General features: G+C 53.7%; 3 protein-coding genes across 4 annotated transcripts in view; all 3 read left to right on the forward strand.

Annotated features, from left to right (window-relative positions):
* SCN4A (sodium voltage-gated channel alpha subunit 4) overlaps positions 1-2394 on the forward strand; it is a 44023-nt gene extending 41629 nt beyond the window's left edge. For both annotated transcript variants that reach the window (XM_075523017.1, XM_075523016.1), the window contains one exon: positions 198-2394. In XM_075523017.1, coding sequence (XP_075379132.1) covers positions 198-1387 — 1190 coding nt within the window. In that variant the 3' untranslated portion in view covers positions 1388-2394. The remainder of the gene's footprint in view (positions 1-197) is intronic.
* A 3245-nt stretch (positions 2395-5639) lies between these two features.
* CD79B (CD79b molecule) lies at positions 5640-10399 on the forward strand. The gene is made up of 6 exons (XM_075523071.1): positions 5640-5761; positions 7761-7802; positions 8643-8954; positions 9483-9601; positions 9905-9946; positions 10301-10399. Exons 1-6 carry the CDS (start codon positions 5695-5697, stop codon positions 10397-10399), a joined length of 681 nt encoding a protein of 226 aa, XP_075379186.1. The 5' UTR covers positions 5640-5694.
* Positions 10400-16198: 5799 nt separating this feature from the next.
* LOC142419814 (somatotropin) lies at positions 16199-19294 on the forward strand. Its single transcript, XM_075523137.1, has 4 exons — positions 16199-16282; positions 17000-17116; positions 17524-17685; positions 19094-19294. The coding sequence occupies exons 1-4, from the start codon at positions 16199-16201 to the stop codon at positions 19292-19294; spliced, it is 564 nt and encodes a 187-aa protein (XP_075379252.1).
* Positions 19295-19468: the final 174 nt, after the last annotated feature.

The raw sequence follows: 19468 nt of genomic DNA on the forward strand, positions 1-19468 counted from the left end.
CGTTGGGTCTGTGCTCAGAGATATTTTGGAATACATTCCCTTTGCCACCAGCAGAGCAGAGCGCTGTGTGCCACTGGGGGTGGCCTCATCTGCCTCTATCTCCCCAACCCTAGGAGCTGAAGTGGAGTAGCTCCGCCTCGCCTCCCTATGTTGGCTGTAGAGCATGGCAAACTCGCCTCTTTTTCACCCCTTCACAGGTATCGTCCTCTCGGACATCATAGAGAAGTACTTCGTATCGCCCACCCTCTTCAGGGTCATCAGGCTGGCAAGGATCGGCCGTGTCCTCCGGCTGATCCGAGGGGCAAAAGGCATCCGGACTCTCCTGTTTGCTCTGATGATGTCCCTGCCTGCCCTGTTCAACATCGGCCTCCTGCTTTTCCTTGTCATGTTCATCTACTCCATCTTTGGGATGTCCAACTTCGCCTATGTAAAGAAGGAGGCAGGCATCGATGACATCTTCAACTTTGAAACTTTCGGGAACAGCATCATCTGCCTCTTCCAGATCACCACGTCGGCTGGATGGGATGGCCTCCTCAGCCCAATCCTGAACAGCGGCCCCCCTGACTGTGACCCCGAGCTGGAAAACCCTGGCAGTTCGGTAAAAGGGGACTGTGGCAATCCATCCATCGGCATCTTCTTCTTCTGCAGCTACATCATCATTTCCTTTCTCATTGTGGTGAACATGTACATTGCCATCATCCTGGAGAACTTCAACGTGGCCACGGAGGAGAGCAGTGAACCCCTCTGTGAAGATGATTTTGAAATGTTTTATGAAACTTGGGAGAAGTTTGACCCGGATGCCACCCAGTTCATTGCGTACAGCACCTTGTCTGACTTTGTAGACACCTTACAGGAGCCACTCAAAATTCCCAAGCCGAACAAGATCAAGCTAATCACCATGGATCTACCAATGGTTGCTGGGGACAAAATCCACTGCCTGGATATCCTCTTTGCCCTGACTAAGGAAGTGCTGGGAGACTCGGGAGAGATGGATGCCTTGAAGGCCACCATGGAGGAGAAGTTCATGGCTGCAAACCCCTCAAAAGTTTCCTATGAACCCATCACCACCACTCTGAAAAGGAAACACGAGGAAGTCTGTGCTACAAAAATCCAGAGGGCTTTCCGGAGGTACCTCCTGAGGCGCTCGGTGAAGCAGGCATCCTACATGTACAGGCACAGTAAGGACGAGGACGCCCTGAGAGAGGACGCGCCCGAGAAGGAAGGTCTGATCGCCACCAAAATGCACGAGATGTATGGGAACAGTGGGACAGATGTGGAGACAGCCCCTGCCTTTAGTCTTGCACCCGTTCCCAGCGCAGAGACTCGACAGGCTCGCCGAGCAAAAGCATGGGATAAGGATCGCGTTGTGAAAGAGTCGCTGGTATAACAGAAAGAGGCTTCCATCTCTCGCCCAGCCTGAAAAGACTTCATTTGTATCTCCTTTTCAAGAGCTCTTCCATATACAGATCAATAGATCTTAGATATTGAGCTAATTTCAGATATTTCAAGTAGACACCTTAACTTTCGAAGCAGGATCTCTTACTGGTCCTGGATTTTACAGCTCACTGCACTTGCAGAGAGTAATACTTTTCTTATGAGAATTGAATGTGAAATCTATTGTTAGTGAAAGAGAAACATTTTAGTTTTGAAATGATGTCATCATGGTAACGATGTTTTTCAGACATTAACAAATAAGAATGGCTGTCCTTTTACTTAAAGTAATTATTTATTAATGTTATTTCACAATTAAGAGATTTTCTTGTATATTACTCTTCCAGAGTGCAGCCCAGTAGCCAGTGAAAGATGAGCCAAGTGAAATAATATTAAGAATAATTACAGAAAAGACAAAGTTTTGTGAACAAAAATCTCCAATGTCTTAAAGTAGCACCTTTCTTTTGAATATTTGAATAAGCTTTATGGATTTTTTTTTTTTTGTTATATACCAAGAAAGTGCAATTATGTCTTAAAGATTTGTTTGCATAGCCAAAACAAAGCATCTGCAGATATGTTCTCAGGGTTAAATATCAGGTTTTAAAGGTCTCTGAATATGCATTGAAATCATAAATCATTCAGGTCTCTACGGTACAAATGTAAACAGTATTTATAGTCATGCTTCTTCTCTGTTTTCCCGTTTCATCCAGATTTTGTGGCAGCAAAGCAATGGACAAAGGTGGGGTTTGGAAAACCTCCTCCAAGAATCCCCAGTCCCCATAACAAAACCCTCTGGGGTTTCTTCAATCCCATAGCAAGAGGAAGCGTCCCGCTGGAGCACTCTTGGTTAGCGTTAATTAACGAGACGCATCCCCGGGGATCGGAGCAGGTCCTTGAATGGCCCTTGCAATGAGCCGCTTCAGCAGGGTCCCTTAAATCCCATCGGCCGCTGGGCACCGGGGGCCTTAGGGCGATGAATGCTCCCACCGGGTGTAAACCCCAACGTACTCAGGCAGAGCGTCCTTCCCTTGGCTGGGGCTCTGGAGATGGCCCGGTGGCACGTGCTGGGGTCTCTGCAGAGCCAGGAAACCTCTCAGCAGAGGAGCGTTTTCCCAGGGGGGGAAGGGTTTTGCTGCTCTTTACACAGGTGGGCAAAAGGAAAGTAAATCAAGAAAAATGTGCAAAAGGCCCTGAGCTCACCTCTGGACTGCCTTCTGCCTTCAAAAGGGGAAAAAAACCTCTCGAGATCAAAACAAACATGAACCAAAACCTCTTCCAGTTAAAACAAGGGCTGCTTCTTGAAGCCAACGGGTCTGTCTTTTTGTATTATTATTATTATTATTATTATTATTATTATTATTATTAATTTTTTTTTCTTGGGCTGATTTCGGCACTGAGCCATTACGGATGCCCCACGTTCAGGCTGGCCAGGAGCGGTGCTGAGCTTGCTTGCATCCACGTGCTGTCGGCCAGGCGGCAGAGCCGGGGCCGCTCAGCTCATCCCGTAGCGTTGTGCTTTCATTTCCGTGTTGCATAGGGTGTTGCTCCCTGGAACAGGAGCCTGAGCTGCTTTAAATGGCGTTTGCGTGGGAAGCATCCATGGCACGGTGGTTTCCAGCCCGGATTGTGGTTCACAATCAATGCTGCTTGTACGTATGTGTCGTCGGTGATGGGAAAAATGCCAAAGAGCAGGATTTGTGTGAGCTAAAGCCATTTTTCTTTGTACATTTCTTAAAATAAACAACTGTAAATGGTCTATTATTACGATACCAAATGCGTTGGTGTGCGTTAGAGGGGAAAAAGGGTTTTTCCTGCCCCTGGGAGAGGTAAATGCCCCCTCCCTTTGCTCCAGGGCAGATATGGGGAGCTCCTGTGCATGGCCTTGGCTGGACCTGACATCCTCAGCAGGACCTGGTGGCCCCATCCACAAGAAACCCCCTGGCCTCCCCCTGGCACCTCCACCACAGCCCAGAGCTCAGAGCTTCTGCTCCGCTCGTGAACGAGCGCCCTGGAGCCCTTGGTGCCTCGCGGCCACGAGCCCTGGCTCTAGGAGCTGTAGGAGATGCTGCTGCGGGTTCACCCAAGGAGAGGGGGGCTTGGAGGAGGTGCAGACTCCCCAAGCTGCCCCAGGCTCCGTGGGGCCAAACCTGCCCCACGGGTCATGCGGGAGCAGTTCAGCATCGTGGGGAGAAGGCAGCGGTGGGCGAAGGAGGTTTCTGCGTCAACGCGTGGCTGGAGGAGGAGCCGCCTCCCGGACCCGCTGACGTCCCCGAGGGCCACGGCACGGCCTCGCCGCTGCGTGTTCGCTCTCGCTGGAACAGCTTATCCCAGGGCTGGGGTAATTCAAGTTGAGAGCAGCGTGGCACTGTGCAGGCAGGGGGCTGGAGGGAGGAGGTGACACAACCCACCGTCCCTGTCCTCCCACGGCAGGGGAAAGGGCAGCGGTGAAACCCAAACCCCGATGAATAGGGATGGGCTGGGGAAGGGCGCAGCGGCTCTGCTCTGCCCACAGGGCATGGTCTGGCTACGTCCTGTGGGCTGGGAGCCAGGGTGGCCCAGAGGAAGAGACGTGGGGACACGGGACCCTCCCCGTGAGACCATCGGGTCTCCCTACACCCGGTGCCGCTGGGCGCTGCACGCGCAGGGGACTTCAAGGGGAGGCTGAGCCCCTCTGGACCAGGTCTGTGCCTGTTCGAGGGTGCCGAGGAGCCTCAGGCAGCGCAGCGGGGAAATTTGGCACCATCACCGCAAACCCTCTTTAGTTTGTGCCCCGCTCCTGGTTTTGCCTTATGGGGCTTTCCTAGGCACGTCCAGCAGCCCTGCCTCACTCGCCACAGCTCCCATCTCCAACCCCAGGGCTTGATAAAAATCCCTCCGGTGCCTGCGGAGCACAGGGGCATCCCCTGCTGCTTTTGCCTCGCTGGGATGTCACGGCCAGGCCGTGTTTTTCCAGCAAGAGCTGGGGTGACGGCAGCAGGGACTCAGCAGCGCAGCCCTAATGTACAGCGCGGTGCGTGGCACGACCCGATCGCTCTACCAGGAGAAGGCATCTCTCCCATCATCCCTCTTTCCCTCCTGGGGCCAGACTTTCGCTGGAAACCTTTATTTCTCCTCTTTCTTGCTCCACGTCCCCTTCCATACAAGGTGAGGCTCAGGCTGGTTCCCAGCAGCCACCGGATGCTCAGAACTGGCAAAAAACCCACCAAACCTGCAGAAGGTGAAGGTTTGGGGAGGCCCCAGGCAGAGACACCCGGGCTCTGGGGACCAACACAGTTGGCAAAAGTACCCAAAGGTGTTTTTCACATGGAGTTACAGTTCAGTGCTCACCCGCAGCCGGTAACACGCAGCAGCCGGAGGGCACGGCATGGAGGGAAACCGTATTTCTGCGTCAGAGCAAAGGGGGACAGAGCTGACCTTGGGGTGCCATGTTGCGCTTCCCCAGGGAGCGGCTGTCACCAAAGCACTCACGGAGAAGGGTCTCCGTCATGGCAGAGAGGGTGTGGAGAAAGAGTGGGCACGGCGGCACCCAGGGAGGTGACACCTCCTTTTGGCCATCTCTCTCCTCTTCTAGATTTCACCTTTCCCTGGAAAGGCGGCTGCGGGGACTCCCTGGCATGCAGGGGATGGGAGCTGGGGGACCGATCCCACTGCACCCCACAACAAGCAGAGAGGAGAAACCCCACAAGCATCCCCTCTTCCCACCCCATTCCTGCTCCAACTCTTGCGGCTAGGCCAGCGTCAGCCCCTGCCCTTCACCTGCAGGGCTAAACTGGGGTGCATCTGCCCACGCTGCTGTGGAGCTGGGGTGCAACCCTGGGGGTAGCCCCCATCCTTTACGCCCCAGGGATGGGCAGTGCCAGCGCTCACGTCCGCTCCCTGGGCACATCCCCTGTGCTCAACCCAGGTTTGGTATCGCCGAGTGCTCTGCAGATGGGCTCATCTCCAGTCCCGGTGCAGACCCACACCAGTCGTGGCCACCTCCATCAAATAATGCCACCATGGCGAGCACAGCCCAGAGACACGAGGCTGGACGGTGCCCAGGGCGCAGGCACCAGCCGCCCCAGCGTCTGCGCCGCATTCAAAACCGGCCCCGGGGGGAAAGTCCCCGTTGAGGAGGATTTACATGAGCAGGAAAGAGGCCGTCTCATGTAGCGGCAGCTTTGCCATTTTTAGGTACGGAGGCTGAGCCGGTCGGAGCGGGCGCTGTGTTTTGCAGAAGCAAGGGCCGGTGACTGGATGTTTCCCTGCCATTTGCAGTGAAAGATGGCTGATCTTTGGACGAGGCTCTGGGTGCTCCAGGTGAACCTCTGGCTGATGGCTCTGGTCACAGGTAGGCGTAAAACATTGTTTTGCATTTCAGGGCTTTGCATTTCAGAGCAAAGAAACGTGCACCCAGGTGACGCGCCGGCATGCGTCCCTTGCTTCGTGCAATGAGGGACTTCACCCAGGTCTGGCTTTAAATGCATTAGTTTTAAACTTTGCATTCGCCACTTTCAGTCCTGCTTTGTGCAGAAGCCAGCCCGGGCGCACCAGGGAGGACCCGCGGGGGCTCGGGGCTCGACGCCGGCCTCGGGTGTCAGGTTTTGCTTCCCATTGGGGTGCAGGGAGGGGTGCAGAGATGGGACACTTTCTCATGCGGCCAGCTGGCTTTGGCAGGAGCCCGGTGCTGAGCGGGTGCGGAGCCTGCCCGGCTGTGGTTGCAGGTGGCAGGAAAGAAGGGTTGTTGTTGTTGGGTTTTTTTACCATTTATTGCTCTTGGTGGCCTGAGGATGGGGCCGGCCCATTGCTGAGGCCACGGCCAAGCCACATCCCTTTGCTCTGTGGGGTTCAGTGCCCAGGAGCAGAGGAGAAATGAGAGGAAAAAGGTTTTGGGGGGTGATTTGTGGGCTCTGTGTGAACGTGCCTGTGCTGTTCCCCTTTGCATCCCCATGGAGAAGCAGCAGCTAAACCCAGGACACAGCTCCTGTCCCTTCCAACCCCTCTGGCTTGATGCAGGGACACCCACAAAAACCTGCAGCAGATCCCACCCTCGGCTGGGGAAACTTGTGCCCTCAGGGGAACGGACATTTAAAGGGTTTCTGTTGGGTGGCCACCCAAATCCAGCACGGATTCAAGGTCGCAGGGTTTCATCCTGGCTCTCATGGTGGCTTCAAGGGAAGCTCAGCCCACCTGTGGTTGCAATGGAGATCTTGGCTTTGAGAGGTGCGAGGGCTTTCAGGGTGAGGGACCAGCCCGGTCTTTGTTGAGAAACACCAACAAAACATGGAAAGTAAAGCCCTGTGTCCCGGCTGGCCGGCAGGACTGCAGGTGGCGGGGACACGTACCCAGCGCACAGCCCGGACAAGGCACATCTCCCCATCTCAGAAAAAAATGAAACGGGCCGGAGGGGAGAGTTTGCCTGCAGAGTTGTAGCTGGAGGTGAACAGGGCAGCACGGCCCTGGAAGAGGCTCTGGGGCAGGGAAGGGAGCCCACGGTTGAGCCAGGAGGTCCCTGCCAGGCTGCCGTTCGGGACGGGAAGGTCTGCAGCAGGGTGGCAAGGCTCGGGGCAAAGCTCAGGCTAGGGAATTGAACCTTCCTTCTTCTTCTTCTGGGGGGAGTTTTGCAGCTGCCCCAACGTGCTGGGAGGCGGTGCAGCCCCCGCCTCCGTGCCAGCTTCCCCACGGCGGGGTTTGGCAAATATTCATCAAGCGGACAGAGCGGAGCACTGAAGCGGTGCGATAAACAGGGCTGGTGCTTCCTGCCCAGCTGCAGCAAGAGGAACCGAGGCACAGGGGCACTGGAGCTGCGGGCAGGGGCACCCATGGGTGCCGGGGGGTCCCCGCCTCATCCCGCTTCCTGCACTGCATCGCAGGTCCCACAGCTCCATCCCCCTCCAGTCCCGGGGGGCTGCGCGGGGTCCCAGGGTCTGAGAACCCCCCTGGCCATCACGGGGCTCCAGGCCCAGGGAAGCCCCAGCAGAGAAAGTGTTTCTGGTTGATTCAGAAAATGGAGAGTGTAAATAAAGAGGCGTGAGTCTGTCTGGAGCCTTTCTGAGAGGTGCCAGCCTGGGGGACGTTAATAGCAAAGGCAGGTTTTACTGGGATGTCAACCAGAAAGCAACTTAGAGAGGATTCAGGAGACGGGATGGAAATAGAAGGGTTTGTATCCACATCTGCGTTGCCCCGTGTCCTCTGAGTGGGGTTCTGGTTGATGCTCCCAAGCACTCCATCCCATATGGAGTGGGCACGAAGGACCCACGGTACGTGCCATCCAACGCGGGCCACCCTACATGGGCTTGTCCTACATGGGCTCTTGGCCGCTGTCTCAGGGCCCTTCTCCTGTCTTGCAGGTGGGATGTCAGCAGACAAGAACAGCACCAGGAACAGCACAGGTAACCTCTCAGACCCATTGGGCTCTTTCCCTACGTGTGTCCCCACGGTCCCTCCTGTCCCCACTGGCTATGCCACGAAGGTGCCGGTTCCCTGCGGAGCCGGAGACGTCCCATCACCCACAGGCCCTCTCCATCACAAAGGCAATTCCAGACTGCGACCTCCTCCATGGCATTTCCCCAGCCCTGCACCTTGCTCTCCCTCTGCAAAGCCAGACCCGTTTTGTCTTTCCTAAGCACACACGTTTTTTCTCTGCGTTTGCAGAGCTTATTGCGTGAACGAGCCGTGCCTTGGGACCACACACTGGGCCCATGCACACAGCGCTTGTGCCATTCCCACCCACGGGATATTAAGCATGAACTCCGCAACCCAAACAAGCCCTCAAACTCACCAGCTCTGGGACCAAAACACGGGCAAAAATACAAAATACAGCAAAATGCAAACAATGTGGAAGCATGAGAGAAGCCAGCTGGGGAGATGGGCCTGTCCTAGCAAAGGCTCCGTGGTGCGTGCCAGCGTAAGCTGTAATTTTGGAGCTGGGACTAACAAGATGTACATAGAGAGGGGTGGGAGCAGCAAAAAAAGTATTCGTGTGAAGCCATTCCCACAGAAAACTGGAGTTTCCACTAAAAGCATGTTTTCACCAAAAGTCTCTGATTTCTACCCCCAGACAATGATGATTCACCAAAACAAAGCTGCATGCTCACATGCAGTATGATCCGTGAAAACGGAAAGCTCTTGGTTTGGGAGATGCGGGGGGGGTCTTGTGGGAGCGGCTTTTTTTCTGATGCTCCCCAGGTGCCGGGTCCTCGCTCGCCATGACCACCCTTGTCCCCTGGCAGGCAGCAGGTGCCCCACGGTGCAGCAGCACCCGCGCTACGTGGCGGCCAAGAAGAACATGCCCGTCCACTTCATCTGCTACTCCCAGGAGCCCCACAGCATGCAGTGGTACAAAATGGCGGAGGACAGCGATGACCTCTACGAGCTGGATCGCAACACCTCCCACTACAGCATCAAGAGGAAAGACAGCTTCATCAACTTCACCATCTTCAGGATCACCTACGAGGACAACGGCATCTACGTGTGCGACAGCAAGAACCTCACGCTGGAGAAGAAGCGGCCACACTTGTGCGGGACAGAGCTCAGAGTCATGGGTGAGTGGGAGCTCCCCATCCTCCGTGCAGCCCAGGAGATGCTCTTTCTCCTTCTCTCACCCTTTCCTCCTCCATGTGAACCCCACATCACGCTCCTACGCACCCACCTCTCCCCGTGCTGGTGGGACCCCTTCAGATACAACCATAGATGCTCCGTGGCACCGCAGAGGTTTTGTTGCTTGTCGCCAGCCACCACGCAGCAGGACAACCTCCCCTGGTTTGCCCTGGCATGTCCATCCTGCAGAAACACATCCCAGGGACTGCATTCCCCTAATAAATCAGATTTTTCCTCGTCCTGGCTAGTGGTGGGTCCTGCCCAAAGTGTCTCATCCCAGAGCTGGTCCCTGATGCCAACCCCGGGGGCAGTTTGCAATGCTCTGGTCTCTCCCAAGGGGGAGGGTATGTCACCTGGTCCCCTATCTGCTCTTGCTGACACACAAACCTGTGGCCATGCGGAGCTCGTCCCCGTTCCCTGGGAGCCTGGCACGGAGGTGGGACTTGGGGCTTTCCCTCTGCTGCTGCTCCCAGGTCACAGTAACATCCAGCAGATCCAGAGCAGGAACACCCTGAAAGATGCCATCATCATCATCCAGTCCATCCTGCTTGTCATCTTCATCAGCGTCCCCATGCTCCTCTTCCTAGATAAAGTAAGTGACAGCGTCTCCAGCAGCGAGGACGTCCCCAGCTTTGCCGCTGTGGTGCTCACAGCGGTGTCCTGCATCCCAGGCAGGACTCTGCTAGGGATGGGGACGGGCAGGCACTGGGCTTAGGGTTGTTGCACGGGAGCATGGCCAGCTGAAGTGGGAAAATAAGCACCTGAAACGGTGTGTGGGGCTGCGTGGATTTGCCTGCAGAAGCGGTGGGACCTGGCCTGGGGGGACGGGGATGGGGACAGGGGATGGGGATCCAGGTGGGTGCTGACACCCAACCTGTGACTCTGCTTTCCACAGGGCGAGGGCAAGGAAAGCCCGGAGGAGGACCACACCTACGAGGTAATGCTGCCTTAATTATAGAAGCACCTCTGTGATACCAACCTGAGCCTTGAAATAGCCGGCTGTGCCCTCGCTGGTGTCTGCTAGGTACCACCAGCCCTTGCAGGGCGCATCAGGACATCTTCCTCCCAAGTGCCTGTTGCGCATCAGCCATAAAGAGCTGCTCGTAAAACCAAGCCAAGCTCTGAGCACATCCGGCCATCTATCTCCATCTTCTCCCCTCTCAGAAGCTGCCCCGATCTCTGGGGGATTAGCCTGGAGATGGATCCCCGCTCGGGGGTCCCAAGAGGGGATGTGCTGTGGATGGAACCATGGTCCCCCTCCTGTGTCTCAACCTCCTTCTTCTTGGTGCAGGGCCTGGAGGTGGAGCAGATGGCCACCTACGAGGACATCACTCCTTTCCGGGACGTGAAGGCCAAGTGGACAGTTGGGGAGCACCCGGGTGAAGAGTGAGGGGTCCTGTGCCCACCGCCAGGCCGGCACCGGCAGCACGGCTCCCTGCCAGCACCCTGCCGGCACCCATGGGGACGGGTCCCCGGCTCCTGCCCTGGACCATGGCTCTGTCAGGCGCCTGGATCCCGGGCTGCGATCCCGGGCTGCAAGCCACCTCCAGCAGCCCTGCGCGGAGCTCGGGTCCTGCTGCCCTTGGGTGCTCGCTTTGCCGTGTCCGGGCTGTGCCCACCAAGGCTGCCCTGCCCCGGCTGTCACTCTTACCGCCCCGCTGATGAACCCCTAAAGCCTGTGTAGAAATTAGGAGCCAACTGCAGTCCCCCCAGTAGCAAAGTGGCCCCAAACCCCGGGCAGCCCCACGCCACAGCGCTGAGCTCCTGCATGGTTAATGCAATGGAAGTACCAGGGTGGGTCGTGGGTGTCCTCCAGCCCCACCTGGGAAGGAGAGGACCGGTTACGATCACTCCCCACGCTGCAAGGACTCTCCCGGGCTATGAGACCCCGCTGCAGCCCTGGCGGAGGAGCCGAGGTGAGCAGCACCATGTGGGTGCTACAAGAAGCGGATTTTGGGCCACTGTTTAGCTCTCAAGACATGGCCATGTCCGGCAGGCCAAGCTGGCAGTTGTGAGACGGAGGATCCTCCAAAAGCACCTCTTTCTCCCCAAAGACTACAGGAAAAGTTGGAGAGACGGCTCTCGCGCAGAGGGTCTTGCACAAGGCTTGCTCCTCTCCGGGCAAGAGCTGGCCTGTGTCACAAGGACGTCCCCTTGGTGAGGGACACGTGTGACCTCAGAACCTATGGGAAAGATGTAAATTGTGGGACACAAATGTCCAACTGCTTTTTGAAGTCCTAATAAACGTAATGGGTAAATTTGCATCCTGCTCTGTCCTGCCGTGCCTGGTCCGGGGGTGTCCCATACCAGTGTCGGTGGTGCCAGTGTCGGTGGGATGCCCTGGGAATAAGGAGCAGCTCGTCATGGGTCCAGCTTAGCTAGAAACCAAACTTCACCCCATCAGGGCCCCGAGTGCAGGCAGGGATGTGAAGCCAAGAGCAGCTGTGGGGCTCTCCTGGAAGCTCTCGTTGAGTATGCACGGGGGGGACACCCACGGTCCCAAGACACCGGCTTGGGATGGGAGACAAAGACCATCGCCAGGAACCAAAGCAGAACAGGGCCCAGGGCCAGGAGCTCCGCTCCCGGCTACATCTGGTCTCACAAGAGTAGCTAAAAAACATCTGGAGAGGAGCAGAGCGGCGCTAATTGGTTTTGTTAATAAAAACTGTTTTGGCATGGCAGCAGCAGCTGTGTGCGTGATGGGGCTCGGGGCTGGCTGGGCACCCCACACCAGGGCTCGGGGTCCGGAGAGGCACGGCCAGCACAGCGCGGTGGGTTGGGGTTTGGCTGGACAAGCAGGACAAGGGGGTGACAAGGACTGTGGGCTGAAAGTCTGTCCTCCCTCGGAGAGCCTGTGCCCTGCGCCCCTGTGGCTCGTGACATTTTGGGCCCCAAGAAGACAGGACCGCTCTGCTTCCCAAAACAGCCGGCAGAAAAGGGAGGGTAAGATCGTGAGCAAACAGGGCTTTTCAGCACGGAACAGGATGGTTCTTGTTTAGTAGCAAACCACCTTCGTGGAAAACTGGTATTCAATCTAAATAGCACAAAACCCAGCATTTTAAGATTGATTTTTACCAGTTAAATAAAACTACCCCAAATTAGTTGCATGGACATGCATCTAAATGTTACTTAAACATGTTTTACTTATAAAATTGATTAATTAAAGAAAGGAGTATTCATAGCGAGAGAACTAGCTGTTCCCGGCTTCCACGTTTGCCAAGATTTTAGGACTAGCAGAGCTCATTCCTCTATCCCTTGTTTTCAGTTACGAAATGGAAGAGGAAGGCAAGTTTTCCGTCCTTCCCAGTTCCCAACCGCTTTCTCAGCTCTGTGTAAACAACTCGCTCAACTGACTTAACCAAATAATACGAAAATAAGGAGAATCTGCTGTTTGCACCTGGAGAGGAAGCCACCGATGTCAAAAGCAGTTTCGGCAACCCCAGTTCTGCTCTGCCACTTGGCTACACTCTTAGCCCAGGGCTTTGGCTTCCTTTAAAATGCCAGAAGCAAATAAATATTTCTGTAGCATTAGTGTTTTATTTTAAATGCTTAGACTAGTTTCTAGAGAACCTAGAGATGGGGTTTGTTGTAATTTTATACTGAGATAGGTTTGTATTTAAAATGCATTTAACGTAGATAAATATATTTCAGTAGATGCAGTCCAGGCTCTGTATTTTGTCCCGATTTGTATCCCTGCCACCAGCAGGAGGGTCAGGCAGACAGACTGGGGTGCAGCCCTGGACCTCATCGGCCGCATCTTCAGAAATGGGTTCAGTGAAACTGCGCAGTTCTAGCTCCAGTAAATAAAACCCCTCAATTCAATCTGAAAAGGAATATTTACCTTCCGAGCAGTGAGCTAGCAGAGGTAGTCAACCGTCACTTAAAACCTCTCTCAGCCATGTCGTTGCCCACCGAAGTGCAGAGCCTGGGCTGTGGGCCAGCAGCTGGCTCCTCGGTCAGGAGTCACTGGCTGCAGCTCACCCATCAGCCTGGGAAGGTCCTCTCCACACAACCACCCCAGGCTGGGGGGTCAGGAGGACCCAAGGAGCGCAGGCGCCTGCAAGGAGAGTTGCTTCACTTGTTTAGATGCTGCTGGTGATGCTCAGGGTAAGGCGGGTGGACACAGGACCACCCTGAAGAGAACTGAGGGTTTTTTTCTCTTTCAAAAAAGAAAAGGAACTTGGAAATTACAGAGTGTCACGCTGCTTTATGAGACGCTACTTTGGGGCGCAAATGCAAGCATTTGAAAGCTAGAAAAATGCCAAGCTGATATTTGAGAGCTGCTTATGCAACTGTAATTCTGCCAGTGGCGTGTGTTTGCCCAGCCCAGCATTTCAGAGTCACGCACTGCCTTCTCCACAACGCTTCTGCCTCATTTAATGCCCAGAGATGATCGGGGACAAACCACGTCTCAGGGGCACTGCACAGTCTGGACCACCCTGGCATCTCCGTGCTTGGCTGCAACACAAAAAATGTCGATTTAGCACCATGCTTTTACTAACAGAGCTAGAGAGGCAGCAAGTGATGGGCAGGACTCGGGTGCAAGGTGCTGTGCCAATCTAGCTGCAGCGGTAGAGCATCATCATTAACAGGCAGCAGAGCCTGTGCTGGGCTGGGGTGCCTGCTGCTCTGCTCATCTCTGACAAATACTGACATATTTAAACACAATCCGGAGTAAAAAAACACGCCCAGATGTTGCTGGCTATTGGGTGACAGGATACTTGATAGCTGCAGGACCCACTGTTCCCTCTTCTCTAGGGACTGACATTTACTCTGCAACATCACCACGTCTCCAGCGAGCAAACACCCGGGGGCTTCTCGGAACAGATCGCGCTCTCCCCGGCATGTTTATTAACCAGCTCTCGCACCCTCTGCTCCAGCCGCCCTGGTGATGACGCTGCCTCTCGGAAACCAGAGCCACACCAGGGGGGCACGGCAAACCCAGGGCCCGGGGAGCCAAACCACCACCCCTGCCCAGGGAGCAGTCCCTGAACCCCGGGCAAAAGGCCAAAACGGGGTGGTTTGGGGCAACTGGTGCCTTACGGGGAGTAAAAGGCCTTTAAGCCCCCCTAGAGTTGCCCATCCCAGGTTCTGTCTTGTTTTGCTCAAAAGCAGGGATAGATGTGCTGTGACCTCTCCTCCTCCCCATCTCCTCTCCCTCCTTTCCACACCAGCCCTCTGCATAACCCAGAGATATTTCACATTTGCATCTCAGGCAAGAGCAAGAAGCAGCTCATAATCAGATCTTCTCACAGCCTGGTCCAGCTGAGGATGTGAGAAACCTCCCAGAGCACTGGCATCTGGATTTGCAGTGGGCAGGCTGGTACCGGAACAAGCCCCTGGGTATGACAGCTCTTCGTCACACCTATGCCAAACCAGCTCACCAAAACTATTCACCGAACTTTTGAAATTCTGGTAGCGTGAAAGAAATTAAGGGGAAGAAATAAGATTCATCTGACAGCATCCATCCAGCTCTATGCCTGCTAACAATAAAGGGGAAAACATCCCACTTGCTTTAAGTCAGAAGTCTCCCAAACTGAGAGAGAGCTGTCATACCCTGTCATTTGGGGATAACGACATTTGGGGATACTTAAAGTCTTGCAAACTTTAAGTCAGCCCCACTAACTGTGGCCCAAGGCTACAGAGGCAGGCAGGAGAACCAGGTGGATTTTCGACCCCCTGCAGCAAATTCCACTGCGTAAAAGCACTGATCTGATTTGGGATGGGTCTTCCAATGATGATAGAACCTTTATTTGCAATAAACAACAGAATATGGCGAAATCATTCAGCACTGATTTCATCCCTAGGCAAACAACCTCCCCAACTTTTCCATCTATGTATAAATGACTGCAATTAGGTAGCACCATTGCGAACACTTGTGCATTTATGCACAGCGAAGATATAGAGATGTTGTTGTGATCATGAACACATGTATACATTTTAAACAGACCCCCTCCTATATAAGGGGTGGCTCAACAGTTACCTTTACCAGCCTAGATGAAAGGAGGAAACATTCACTGTCAAGCAACACCTGAGCAACTCACCGGGCAGAAATGGCTCCAGGTACTTTTCTTTATTTCAGTTTTAAAGGATTGCCAGTGCTGCTGCGCGTTTAGGGTGACGGGAGATGATGATGGGGTGGTACTGTGGTGGGCTGTACACACTCAGCGCCAGCCCTAAACTAAAATGTGGCAACCTATAAATCAATGAAAAAGAATACTTTTCCCTACAGTGTGACTTTAAACCCTGCATTAACTTAAGTAGTCATTAGCCTAAACTGGGCAAGGAGAGGAAGGAGAACATGAACAAGGTCAAGCCACAGTTATAATAGTTATTGTTAACATAAATGTTGGCAGGGATATTAAAACTCATATTCAAAGCTTAAGATGGGGATCAGGATGACGTCTAGTGCGTATGTCCAAGTCCTACAGGCTCCAGGGCATTTCTCCACTGAAGGGTGTTTGTCTGAGATTAACTTTGTAGTCTCTATAAGCACAGACGGACACTTGTGTCAGTTAGATGTCACAGGCTGAAAACCTTTAGGCTTGACAAAGATCACCAAATTCTACAGGTACGTCCCAGAGAGCAAAAGCAGCTGGTCACAGCACGGGTAATGTCATCAGCTCTCATCCTAGTGAAGGCAGACTGCCGGTTTCACGTCAGCGGCACGGCGTAAACCAAGGCTAAAGTGAGGTAATCCCAGGCCCTCACCTGGTACTCACCATCCCCTGCCTGCTCACGCAATGAAGAGTGCACTGTGCTCTTCTCATGAGGGCAAGGCCTATGGAAAAACACGAGCATGTTAGGAAAAAACATAGGGACACACTCTAGTTTTCATGGAGCAGCAATGACTCTTCAGCCAGGAAGACACTGCTTATAACACGGGGAGCAGTGCAAGCCCCAAGGGCACATCTAGTGAAAGGGGACAGGGTTTCATTTGATTTTGGGGAGGGCTAAGCTCACCCACAGAGTCCAACAAGACATCAAGGAAGGTGAGCCCTCAGCCAGCACGGACAGAAGAGGCTGGGCATTAATCCCCAGGTGCCACCCCGCTCCTCAGCACAGTCACTAAAGGACTGCTAACACCTTTCCTCTCCGCTTTGCTGCAGGGTCATGGTTTTCTCCTCTCTTCATTGCTGTGATCACTCTGGGACTGCAGTGGCCGCAGGAAGCTGCCACCTTCCCAGCCATGCCCCTTTCCAACCTGTTTGCCAACGCTGTGCTGAGGGCTCAGCACCTTCACCTCCTGGCTGCTGAGACGTACAAAGAGTTCGTAAGTGTCATGGTCTCTGGGCATCTCCTCCACATTAGCTTGATGGTTTCAGGACCGTATAACTTCCTAGAAACAGAGACTTTTCAACTATTGGTGTCTTCTGTCAGGTCTTGATGAGGCAAAAGGGTCTTAACAGGACAGGACAGGTTATGTTCCATCGGCCTGGACCCCGTCTCCTCCTCTCAGGTCTCTGCCCCCACCTCTGATCCTGCACAGTCCCTTCCTCAGGGCCATTGCTGCCCACATCCAAACCTACTGCACAGGGTCAGCTGTCTCAAAGAGAAACCTGGCTCTGAAAGCAGTGGGAGATGGCACAGATACTTTGCCAGACTTTCCTGTGTTGGTCACCTTCGGCCCCGGGTGATTCTGAGTGCTTAAAACTATCCAGTCTCTGCTGTTGCCAGGAGCTGGCATGAGCTGTCACTTTGGCAAGAGCTGTCCTTGGGGGTCATCTACTCCTTGGGAGAACCCGGTCCAAGTGTGTTTCACATTCACATTTAGCACCTTGGCTTAGTGAGAGGAAGACCTTTAGGTCCAGTAGCTACTGTGCCAACATACGAACTCCTGCTTCCTACCTGCCAACCCTGTACAGAGACACCTCACGTCTCACATTTATTTCTTGCAAAGAGTAACCATTAGGACAGCTTGGGAAAGCGTCTGTGGTCTTCTCCCAGCACACAGGCAACAGATCTGAGTGTATTTGGGATGTCTCCACAGGAACGCACCTATATTCCAGAGGACCAAAGACATGCCAACAAAAATTCCCAGGCAGCATTTTGTTACTCAGAAACCATCCCTGCTCCCACAGGGAAGGATGATGCCCAGCAGAAATCGGTAAGTTCTCTCCCCGGGGCAAGCACAGACCTGTTTGAAGAGCCCAGCTGTGCTTCATTACGGGAACAGAGGGCTTCCATCTGTGAGCCCTTCAGTGCTTCCTGAGGTATCACGCCTCCTCTCCCTTTTTTACTACTTAAACCCTACATGAAGAAAGAAAGATTCTTCTGGGTTACACTAAAAGTTATATTCCCACCCCAAGGAGGAGAAAAACTACTGTCTGCACAGGACATACGGCTGGGTGGTGCTCCTCAGCTTGCAAACTTGTCTGTACCTGCTGAAGCTGCAGGAGCAGTGGCACACCTCTCGGTCACCTCCAGGCTGTTTCAGAGGGAGCAGGTAACTCTACCAAATACCTCACCTGCACAGCTTTGACCCTTGGTTTTTGGGTTTTTTTTTAATTTCAGGACATGGAGCTTCTTCGGTTTTCACTGGTTCTCATCCAGTCCTGGTTGACCCCGGTGCAATACCTAAGCAAGGTGTTCACAAACAATCTGGTTTTCGGCACCTCAGACAGAGTGTATGAAAAACTAAAGGACCTGGAAGAAGGGATCCAAGCTCTGATGAGGGTAAGTTGGAGCATGCAGCATGATTACAGAACAGCAGAGATCTCCTAGACACAGGGAACTCCGCTCTCAGGGTCTTCCATGGGATCCAAAGGTCATGGGAAATCTCCCCACCTTCCACTCTGAAGACCAGTGGCACTCTTTGGACTCTGCCTACCTTAAGACAATGAGATCGTGACACCCCATTGCACATGTTTCATCCCTGGGGAGTATAAGAAAACACACAACAAATGTTAATAGCACTGCCATAACCATTCAGATAGCAGCACAGACCAGGAAGATCACAACAGGCCAGACCCAAAGTCTGTCCAAACCCAGCACCAAAGAATACTCAGTTGCTTAAATCTGCTGTACAAACAGCAACATAATGTCTGCTACATCTCCATGCAAAATACTTTAAAGCGGAGTAAATTTTGTGAGGTTTGCAACCTGGCTTTAAGGACTCACAACACTTTATAAAAACAACCTGTATAAGTCTGTATACAGATGGAAGCCTATGCTCTCATGTTTCTCTCTTACATTAATACAGCACCCAGACAGCTGAGAACTGGAGAGTAATCTTCTTCAAGGGTCACTCTTAATTTTTGCTTTGTTATTTTAAACGAAACTGCTTATTATCTGCCAGGACACCTTTTCAGTTATGCTTACTCTATAACTGAGTTTATCTGCCAGCCTCACCATGTAGATAGAGCTCCGAGACCTGTATCTGTGCGAAATGAGTCTGGACAATTATTTACATCTTCTAGCATCTAAATAACTCAGTCAGGCCCTGAGAGTAAACAGAGATCTTCTGTCCTGGCACTTCAGCTGGAGTAAGTAGGTGTATGTATCGGCACCAGATTTTGCTCTCCAGCTGATATGTGCTTGGGCAATGGGAAGCGGTACACAGGAACTAGACAAATAATCCCATTTCATCCATTTATGATACTGTTTACTTAACCAAAACTGTCCTGTTTACTGTGCCAGCTGGTGAGCAGTGCAGGGCAGGAGGAGCGGCAGACTGCAGATCTCGGCTCCAGATGCACGTGGCTTGGGTCTGGGCTAGAGCTTTGTTCACTGGGAAAGTGGGAGAAAAGAGAATTATTTGCCCGGTTCTCCCTCTCCTTGGCTAGAGTAGCTACAAAGAGACCCTGCAACTTTCGCCTTATTTTAAGACCCCAAAAGACACACTTACCTCCCTGCAGCCTTATGCCCAGCTCCCTTCTTGCTGGCAGCAATTTGTGTAGCATCACCCCTGCGTAACTACCCTTCCTGTAAGCACATAAACCCAAAAGTATGTTTGAAATATGATTAAGGGGGGGGGGGGGAAAGCCCCAACCTCCAAGCTAGATGGGCCCATGGCAATGGGCCCCTTGGAGGATGCTCATCCCCAGGCCCCCGCCTCCCCCAGCACCTCTCCATCCTCTCGCAGGAGCTGGAGGACCGGAGCCCGCGGGGTCCCCAGATCCTCAAACCCACCTACGACAAATTCAACATCCACCTGCGCAATGAGGACGCCCTGCTGAAGAACTACAGCTTGCTCTCCTGCTTCAAGAAGGACCTGCACAAGGTGGAGACCTACCTGAAGGTGATGAAGTGCCGGCGCTTCGGAGAGGGAAACTGCACCGTTTGATGCTGGGGACGGCTCCCCATCTGCTCTGGCCCCTCGCCGGCCACGGCTGCCCTGCTCCTTGTAAAGAAAATCGGAGAATAAACCCGCTACCTGCCGACACGTCTCTAGCCTTCGGGGGGGCTGCGGGGACAGGCCGCCATGGGGGGCCGGGAGGGACAAGCCGCCGCCGGGGCA

The sequence above is a fragment of the Mycteria americana genome, chromosome 22 (assembly GCF_035582795.1).
Source record: "Mycteria americana isolate JAX WOST 10 ecotype Jacksonville Zoo and Gardens chromosome 22, USCA_MyAme_1.0, whole genome shotgun sequence".
Taxonomy (NCBI): domain Eukaryota; kingdom Metazoa; phylum Chordata; class Aves; order Ciconiiformes; family Ciconiidae; genus Mycteria; species Mycteria americana.

Excerpts from the sequence above, each read along its gene's own strand:
- LOC142419814 (XM_075523137.1), top strand. The coding sequence starts at position 16,199 with ATGCCCCTTTCCAACCTGTTTGCCAACGCTGTGCTGAGGGCTCAGCAC. Across the intron at positions 17,117-17,523 it reads ATGATGCCCAGCAGAAATCG|GACATGGAGCTTCTTCGGTT; the intron begins GTAAGTTCTCTC and ends TTTTAATTTCAG. Across the intron at positions 17,686-19,093 it reads GGATCCAAGCTCTGATGAGG|GAGCTGGAGGACCGGAGCCC; the intron begins GTAAGTTGGAGC and ends ATCCTCTCGCAG.
- CD79B (XM_075523071.1), top strand. The coding sequence starts at position 5,695 with ATGGCTGATCTTTGGACGAGGCTCTGGGTGCTCCAGGTGAACCTCTGG. Across the intron at positions 5,762-7,760 it reads GCTGATGGCTCTGGTCACAG|GTGGGATGTCAGCAGACAAG; the intron begins GTAGGCGTAAAA and ends CCTGTCTTGCAG. Across the intron at positions 9,947-10,300 it reads AGGAGGACCACACCTACGAG|GGCCTGGAGGTGGAGCAGAT; the intron begins GTAATGCTGCCT and ends TTCTTGGTGCAG.